The 9893-nt window shown below is 40.7% G+C and overlaps 1 protein-coding gene across 1 annotated transcript; it reads right to left on the bottom strand.

The window, feature by feature from the left end:
- Positions 1 to 365: 365 nt before the first annotated feature.
- FBXO5 (F-box protein 5) lies at positions 366 to 9504 on the bottom strand (the record flags this gene model as incomplete). The annotated part of the gene is made up of 5 exons (XM_079716659.1): positions 366 to 617; positions 1330 to 1512; positions 2467 to 2557; positions 3767 to 4484; positions 9402 to 9504. 5 exons carry the CDS (start codon positions 9502 to 9504, stop codon positions 366 to 368), a joined length of 1347 nt encoding a protein of 448 aa, XP_079572785.1.
- Positions 9505 to 9893: the final 389 nt, after the last annotated feature.

The raw sequence follows: 9893 nt of genomic DNA on the forward strand, positions 1-9893 counted from the left end.
AATGCTAATGGATGGTAAAGAAGATTTACATTTAAGATTGTCCAGGTAAAATTACATGGTCCTCCTTTACCATAAAATTGAGACAATTTTATTTTACCTTTGAATCACAATCATCGGAAAAAGTTTTTCCTAAAATATTTAAATTTTCTGATTTATACTGAGAATTTTGAATTCTTTCACATTAAATTATAAAATATTTTAAGAGTTTGTGTATCCTCTCTTCTCACTGGGGGAAAAAATTCTCATGTACTACACTGATTTCAACATAAAATTGAACATCACAGTACATTTTTTATTTTTTTAAGTTAAAACCTAACATTTTCTAACTAATCTTCAAGATCACTTACAACTGATTTATTAAGAGATCACAGTCGTCGTAAATTCTTCTTGCTTTTCTTAGTACCAGGCAAAGGACCCATTTTATAACTGGCTTTTAGGGGCTTGCCATTTGAACAGTCCTCAGTGGTATGATAATTACACAGGCACCTTGTGCAATAATCAAATCCACAGCCTTCTCGTTTACAGGTTGCCCGTTGTAAATAACAATCGTATTTTGCAGGTGAATTACAGCGAATACAGGCTTTGAGGCTTTCATTCTTTTTCAAAGTTCTGGCAACCTAGAAAGAAGAAAATCCATAAACAAATTTTAGTAAGGACTGAATGTAACTTAGTTAGTCAAAACAAGGGCACCTCTGTGCCTTCCCCAATACATGTATAAAGCACTAATGTCACAACTCCCACCTTTAAGGAGCTTACTGTTCAACGGCTAAGAAACCATTGTCAACTGACCCAGTGGCTATTTCCTAATGCTACAAACATACTCTTATTCATAAATGCTACTCACACAACAATGCAGAACTTAAATGTCACCTTTTCTGTGAAATCTTCCTGGAGTCACTCAGGGGTTGGTTGCTTTCACCTCTAGTTCTCCTTTTTTAAAAACACCTATCACATGGCATTTATCTTTATATTGCTATGAAGGTTGTTACCATGTTTCCATATCTATGTGGTGCCTGATAAAATTGACTTCGTGCTTAGCTCTCTTCCTCAGTTATTAAAGGCAGTCATTGTGAAACGTAGTATTTAACAGTTTTATAAAAAAACTTCAAAATCAAGGTTTTTCCTTATTCTCTTAGTGTTTCCAAATTAGATCTCAACAACATTGAATTGTCATAAACAATGCCAAAAGATATTATTTTCGGCATAGAAAGACATCTCTGTGTACTTCCCTAATCTGATTAGTTGAGTTATAAATGGTTTTCTTATAATAAATCCTTTTAACAACAAATGACCCATATGTTTCTAATTTATTAATAAACAAAAAATTACCTCAGAGAATTCACTGTGTCGACTGTAAGTAGAACCTTTCTGATCACCTGGATCAGGTAACTTGGTTCGAGCGTCTTTTTTGGGGAGAGTCTGGGTGGCTGACTTTTGCACGGATACTAATGGGGTTCTGAATAAAACATATTCTCTGGTTGAAGCGTGTGGTGAAAACTTTATGTTCTTTTCCTAATTTAAAAAAAAAAAAGGTTTTAATAGGATTAAAAAAAATTCTCCTATATTCTCAACAATCAGGAATTTTTATTATGTTTGTACATGTTGTACATGTAAAAGGGGCAAATGAGAATATAAAGGATTTATTCCTGCATCCAAATTACCTGCATGTGCTTAAACACAGCCACCCACAACTACTCACACATTTAAGGCCTAACAACTAAGCTGTTGAGCGAAACTGCAAATCAGAAATTGTGAGAAAGCGCTTTACACCCTTAGTATGTAGCATTTAATACATGATTTATAAAGCACTACCACCAGAACAAAAGGTCATTCTCCCCATCCCCAGTAGATGGCAACAGTCACTGTTTAAGGGTCCCCTCAGTGCTATGAATGGATCCAAAACAATCTTTTGGAATAGAAAAGTTTCTGTTAACACCAGCTTATACATAAAGAAACTGAACTTGGAGAATTCAAGCAATGCTTGTCTAACGCTACACAGCTAGTAAGCAGCAGCACCAAAATTTGGACCTAAGTCTGCCAACTCCTAGGCCTGAAATTTTAATCATGTGTCGATCTTTATTCTCAGAAACATCTCCAAAGTTACTAAGTATTTCGTAAAGTAAATGAATTCCTTTCCTGCATTAAGAATCTTCAATATGTAGATAATTACTGTTTATTTGTTAACAGCTAAACTACAAATGGCAACCAAGATTAGCTATATGGTCAACTCTCACTGAGATCTGAGTAGTTTTCCCTTTATCTTCGGACATTTCCTTTCATGGAGAACCCAAGAAATAAACGACTGGGGTGGGATCCCATCCCCTTTATCTTTGACTTATTTTAATGAGTTACGAATGTAAAGGATTTCCAGATCATCTGTCATCCTTGCTATTTCCCCCTCCAATTTCAAAGGTAAAGAGCACTAGCTGTTATATTTTAAAATTAAAACAACTGCAAAAGACTTACGGTAATTCTTTGTATTGCTTTATTGTACAATTGCAATGCCCCCTTATCATCTTCTAGGATCTTCTTCCAAGTTGTGCTCACTTTAGACACACTGGAAAAGTAAATGATTATAAAGGAAACAATTAAAGCACCACAAAGAGCTAAGATGACTATATGACAGAAACATTAACAGTGCAAAAAAGAAATTTCTATTAGCAGTGCTTCTCAAACCCGGCTATACATTAGAATTGCTTGAGGCATGCACTTAAGATTTAAGGATGGCCCATGCCTAGTCACTTGCGTTTAACTGATCTAAAATGGGGGCCAGGGAGCTGTATTTTTTTAAAAGCTCTCCATCAAGTAATTCTAAGTGGATCCAGGCTAAAGAACCACTACAGTTCGTACTTCATTTTCTCACAATATCCACAAATATCAAATAAGAAGCCCCACTATATATATGGCACCATCTTGGTTATTTATTAACATTAGACAAATTTCAAAGAACTTGAGGACACACTGCTATTAGTAGAAATTAATTTTAAAAATCCATTTTGCTAACAAAAATGTTGTGAGGTTGATTATTCCTCAAGAAGCTAGCCAATAATAAAAATCAGTCCTTACTTATGTCTGTTTTGTTTCACCTATCTTTCATGGAGCAGTGTAAAGTAACACAAAGAGTACCTCTAAACAATTTTTCAAAAAGCCAAAAATGAACCCAGTTGAGCTGGAAGCAATCTAATCCAACAGTCTGGATAATCATCTTAATTCTCAGTTACCTCATCCTAACAGGTTTTCTTTGGTGGAATGCGAAAGGGTGGTCAGTATAAGGTTTCTAAGAAATAGTAATAATCAGACCCATTTGTGGGTTTCTGTATTTTCATCACTCTCAAATTTGAAAATGGCCTAAAAAGAACAGAAATTATTTCATACTTTCAAGTGTGACAAAAATCATAATGCCTATTGGACCTGTACACCAGACCTAGGCTCTTGTTTTACAGTTAAGACTAAAAGATGGTGCTTCCGTATGAACAATTTCAGAACCAAAAGGAACAAAGATCCCAATCTCACAGAAATAGTTTTCTAATAGCATAAATATGAAATTTGAAATAACTGGATTAAATGCATACTTTGAAAATTATCTTCCTCTTTCCTCCTAGTGACACATAAGTAGTAAAATACCAGCAACCAGACAAAAGTCATCACTTCAATTAAAAACAGTGCAAGACTACCCTACTATGTCTTTGCATGAGCTGGTGGTACTGAGCCATCTAACAAAAATGTTCATGGATTATATTAATGACCACAAAGCAACAATACTTACTTGATTAAGTCCATATCACTGAGCTGTGTCAAAATATTTGCTAAGAGATGTCTGAGTCCCCTTCGAAAGAGTTCACTGAGAATATCTACACAGTCTAGGCCCATTTTCCTGCCAATTATATTCTGTAGTCTAAAATTTCCACTGGATATAAATTCCTTCAGCTTCTCCCAATCTATTTTAGGATTTCGTTTACAATTTTTTTTTAATGTTGAACAAACCACTTTTTCAAAATGAAGAGCCGGCAGCAAGTTTTTGTTGGGATATTGGTCTGGGCTTTGTGTCCGTAGCAGGCAAGATTGTGGACTGTCACTGAAACTTTCCACCAGGGGAAGGCTACTGTCTTCACGTTCACTGAGGCCACTTTGCTGGGAAAATGAAGAGTAGCCACTGTCTTCATAAGGTCCACTGGTCTCTAGTTCTTCTATGTCATCTGAACTATTAAGTGTTTGCTGTACATGTAGATTTTCCTTATTATGCAAGGGCTTGCTCTCAGTTTCAAGTTCTACAATCCTGGGGCTCACAATCGGTGACCCAATATCTGATAACCTTTCATAGTCTTTAATGAAGTCTTTATAAGAACCTTCCAAATTCGCAGTAGTGTAGGAACCTTGTCTTCTACTGTCATCAGGCTTTACCGGTTTAATTCCAGAATGAACATGGTTATAGTTAAAATCACACTTCATTTTGACAGAGACAGTGGAACTTTCTTCTCTACAACCTACAAAAAGAACATAACATATTTACTTCCTAATGGCAAAATTTCCACATATCCCTACTTCTAAATTTGGGATATAGAGACTTAATTACTTTGCATTCTCTCAGCACTGTGTACTGCCTATGTAGCTGTGAAATTATCCAAGTTTAATATGAGAAAACATTACTTATAAAAGTATATACATCTTATTCTTGAGGGGGTACCTTCAGTACAGACTGCTTTTAAATCTGTCTGACTCTACCATCTGACTTTCAGAGTCATATCTGAGTAGAAAGTAGTGACAAAAGGGACTATTTAATAAATATCTGTGCTTATGGAACAAGTAAGGAAATGTGATACCCCATGAGTGGGGTATGAGATCAGAAATATCCTTATAGAAATCAAATACTTCTAGAGAAATATGGTCAAGACAATGGAGGAGGGGAATGCCAAAATAGTTTTGATAAAAAGTAGCAAAAAATTTTATATATTTAAATGTTAGTTTAGCAATTATTATACGCCTTACAATAATGAATCAAGAAATCTATAGGTAGCTTGGAGAAAGGACTGAAAAGGCAAGAAATTTAATCATTTGAAGGTTAACCATACTACTGAGTTTTTGGGCCAGATAATTTTGCTGGCAGCTGTCCTGTGTGCTATAGGATGTTTAGCAACTTTTAGCCATTTGATGCCATTAGCAGCCGCTATTACCCAGTCAGGACAATAAAAAATGTCTCCAGTAACCACTTATTGGAGTGTGGGGAAGCCAGCAGAGGCCAAATTTCCCCCATTCCTTAGGTGAGAACCACTGCTTTAAAGGATGATTAGGATTTCTGTCAGGTAGTAGAGACTGGGAAGGGATGGGTTCAAGAAAATTGCTTAGCATTTCTGAAGGCAGAGTATATGGATGGTATGTGCTTCTAATGTACTCCCCCATCTACTATACCCCCTGCAAACCAAGCACAGGTAGGTAAAAATTTACCCTATAAGTAAATGTAGGTACACAGGTACAGCATCTGTTCATACTAATTCTACTGTTTTTACTTAGAACCTCTAAGTACTAAAGGACACCTTGATAGCAAGTAACCTTGTAGGTAGAGACTCTCTTTTAATTAAGTTTAAACCAAGAGTTCAGGGGCATAAAAGTAAATAAACCCCCAATTATCCCTACCTCTAGAACAAATTATTCTGAGTGGTTCTCTTCTACTCAGAAGAGTAAAAAATTCCAAGAGAGTTTTATTTTTGCCCCAAGTAAAGAATTAAGTATGATTTACACAAGACTACATTTTATCTGACAGGATAAAAAAGAAGCCACCAACAAAGACACACCTTTTACTTTGTTTAGTTGCCTAAAGGGAAGAGGCCTGAAACTGTATTTCAGAAACTAAAAATTCTTTTCAAAAGCATTCTTCCTCTGCTGTCTTTAGAACTTAGTTACTGGGAGACTATCCTATAGAACCCCTTTCATTCAACGTTGTTCTTTAGATATGGACAGTTCTTTAAATTTAGAGCTAATAATGATTCAACTACCTTATTAAGTGTTTAGAAGTTAATTTCCAGTGTGTTTCCAAACACTTGATTCTCACAACCTTTTGAGGTAGAATGGAGAGGCATTATTATTTACAGTTAAGAACACTGAAGCTTATCTAAGTAACTTGCCTAAGATTTGACAGGTAGTTAAGAGGGACAGATTATTCTTCTTCACTGTAAATTCACTGTTCCTTCCACTATCTCACCTGGGAAGTAAGATGAAGAGCATTAAAAAAAAGCATAAAAGTATAGACTTATGGACTTTGGGTTCTAATTTAATACTACATTATTTACACTGTTGCTCAAATTTTTCCAGCTTTTGCCATTCTAAGTTCATGTTCATTTGACATTCCTTACTTTTTGGCACTAAACAAGATGCTCCAGGATCATCTTGTATTTTTCCTGTTCCAGCCAGAAAATCTGTTATTTCTCCAAGGAACTTTGGTTCCTTTCATTGGTTCCAAAATCTGGATGCTGGTTGTAGATTTAGAGTGTGAAGTTTATACTGCAAAATAAACTGAATACCATCTTTTATTTAAAAAAGGAAGCTGAAAGACTGTAAAAAGCTAATTCCATGTCTTTTAACTAGTTCAGTGCTTCCCCATGACCAAGCCAAATGCCCCTAAACAATATGGGAAATATAATTGAGCTGATATTATCCTGGAAGGAAAAAAAGGTATCACATGGTTCTGTGACCTCTTGACTCAGATAGATGAGGGGTAAGAGTCTAGTTCTGCCACTTCATTCATTTATGCAATGCCTCTTTAGTGACAGGGTGTGGAGTAGAAAAGAAACTAGTCATGCAAGATCTTTTGGAGGTGAAATCCTAACATCTGAAAGCCTTGTGAAAAACCAGACAGAGGTGGACACTGGAAGGACAAGTGTTGAGCTTTCAAGGAGGAGGAAGGCCTGCAGGGCTGTGACTTAGTGAGCTAGGGGAAGAACTGATTGAAAATGAAAGTTGGAGAGGTACAGAATGCTCTATAGGATTTTTAGGGTAGACTGGCTTTTATTTAGTGTGTAAAAAAGAGCCTTTGAGGGGTTCTAAGTAGAGACATTTGGTTTACATTAAAAAAAAAAAAAAAAAAGATTGGCAACTGTGGAAAATGGATTGTAGGAAGATTCAAGTGAAAGCAGGGAGGCTAGTTGGAGGTGCCTATCACAGGGGTTCAGAGAGTTGGGTACCTGAGACTAGGATGGCCGCAGCGGAAACAAAGATTACCGGATAGGTGTGAGATCTTTTTAGAAGGGTAAAGTCAACAGAGGTTGGGGATGTACTGTATTAGATGTGGATGATGAAGAAAAGGGGAGTAAAGAATACCCTGAGTTTTAAATCTTGAGCATCTCAGGTACAAAAAACAAACAACAGAACACTTCCTCATTTATAAAATGCAGGTAAGAAAACCAACCAAACTGGATTAAATGTATGGAAGGGTCCCTGTCACTTACAGTTTAATAAATAGAACTTATTTTCACCATATTAGTTTTGTAAGCCAAATCCCTTCATATTCTTCATGCTGTAAATCACGAACATTTTAAAAGTAGCAAAATGCATTCTACACAGATGTATGCATTTCAGATTATTATATACTTTCCCTAGGAATCATATCCGACTTCAAATGAAAATCCTTGCTCAGCCTTTTGACTAGTTTTGTGACCTAGCACACTGAATTAGTCTTTCAGTTTCTTGAAAATGTAAATACTGTCTACAAAGAGTTGATAACATTCTTAAAACCTCTTAGTTACCCACTCAACAATCCAATCGCGAGGAAGTGGTATGATAGTTAACCGTACAAAGTTTGACCTTCCATTTGACCCTCCAATGTAGATGTGACACGTCATATTACAATAGTTAAAAAGATTACAGTGCTTGGAATCAGAAATCTTTACTGCTATCCCAATGCTAAATAACCAAGTTCTACAATCTCCAATACCTGTAAGATAACCAGCATGGGCCCAACACTAATCAGGCATGGCTATTCCTTCAAAATTTAAGAGCCCCAAGGCCTGCCGCCATCAACTGCAAATCAGCCATAACCCCTGAGAGAAAATTTTAGAAAAGCCTACTTTCAGAAGTAATGGAATGCAATAGATTTTTAATTTCATTTCCTCAAATTTGTAAATATGGAAAAAAAAAATCCAGGGACCAGTAAATATTCTCGTGAGGGGCAAGGTAGTAAAGACAACTGGAACGAAGCAACCAAAAAGATCCCTTCTTAGAGCCACCAAGCTTCAGAATTTCACAGAGGGGCTCAAGATTCAGGGTTTTCTAGAAACAGACTTAACCTGTTCAAATATTTTTTAAGTTTTCCACATTCCTTTTCTAAAGAAAGGGGCACTTTTCAGTGATGACCAAATATACAATATCAAGTTGCTAATTTCTAAAATTCTTGGTCATTTCTGAGGTGAAATGAGTGCCTCTGGATCTCTTTTGGGAGACAGCAACAAAGAGGAGAAAAAAGTCAGCGTTTGTGTGCCTTCCATTCCACCCAAGAGTTGGAATAAAAGACTGGTTCCTCAGGAGCGCGGGGAAAAAAGATAACTGATTCTTCACTTCTCAAATCTGCTTCCCAAATGCTTCAAGACCGTCTCAATTTGGACACATTCAGGGTTCTGTATTAAAAAGTGCCTTTCTTCCTCCCTCCTTCTGACTCCAGGCCTTGAGACTGAGTCACTGGGTAAAGGGAAAAAAGGAGAAACTGAACATTTTTGGCTGGACGTCCCAGCAGAGCCTGGCCCGATGAGGGGGGCCCTGCATTTGGCGGGATTGGGAGGGGACCCTGGAAATCCCGAGGGGTCGGCGGGGTGGCCCTCAGGGCGCGGGCCGGCGGAGGAGGCGGGAGATAACAGCGAGCACGATCTCCCGCGCCCGCCAGGAAGGCTGAGGTGACGAAAACCGGGGGGAACTGACTTCCGACCCGGGGGTGCGGGGCATACGGGGAAACGGGGCATAGAAGCGAGGGTCGGGCCCCTGGTCGGACGCTGCGGGCCAACGGCTCGCGGGCCCTGTCAGAGCCGCAGCCCCGGGGTGGGGGAGGGGAAGGAGGGGCGTCTGGCGCCCGGGCCGGCGGGGTGGAGGTCGGTGGCCCTGCGCGAGGAGAGAGGGCCACCGGGGAGGCCGCGACCCGCACCTCCTCGGGAGCCGGCGCCCAGCTACGCGTGCATGGCGGGACCCGGGCCCGCCGTCCCGCCTCGGCACCTCTGCTTCCCCTCCCCGGACCTCTGCCTTCTCCCTCCCGGTCCCAGGACCCCCCGCCGCCGCCGCCGCCGGCCGCCCGAGGCCCAGCGACGGGCCCCACGGCCGGATTCGGGCGCGCGTCGGGTCCGGGGCGCTGTCCCCCGTCTTCCCCGCCACCACTGGGCACCCCTCCTGGAAGGCGCACCCCGCTCGCACTCTCTCCTCTCACTCACCGTCCGAGGGGCGAGGGCGCCCGGAGGCTGTCAGGACGCCGTAGCTGCAGCGGCAGGAACCGGAGGGCGGCCGTGGGGAGCAGCTGCAGGGGCACCGGCTCATGCCACGGCAAGTGGGGTCCGCCTCAGGTGAGGGAGCTGCGCCCGCGGCAGAGAAACGAGTCACCCGCTTCTCAGAGCTCTAGCTTCTAAAAGGCGCCAGCTGGTACTTTTAAAATCTTTGAATTTGGTGCCCAAATCCGCACGGCCCAATGGGGCGCGCCGCTCGCACGCGCGCTCCAATGGGAAGGCGGCGGGAGGGGGTGCCCTCACCCATGCCCAATTGGAGGCTGCTGAGGCGGGGCCGAGCCGCCAGACCCAACCTCCTTCTTCCCCGGCGGCTCCGCGCGTCCGGAAAGATGCTGAGGCCGGGGGCGGGACCTCGGAGCGCAGGGAGGCCTCTACCGGGCCGCACGTGGAGGGAGCCTACCACGCATGCGCGCTCCCGCCACG

This window comes from Hyperoodon ampullatus (assembly GCF_949752795.1).
Source record: "Hyperoodon ampullatus genome assembly, chromosome: 12".
NCBI classification, from domain to species: domain Eukaryota; kingdom Metazoa; phylum Chordata; class Mammalia; order Artiodactyla; family Ziphiidae; genus Hyperoodon; species Hyperoodon ampullatus.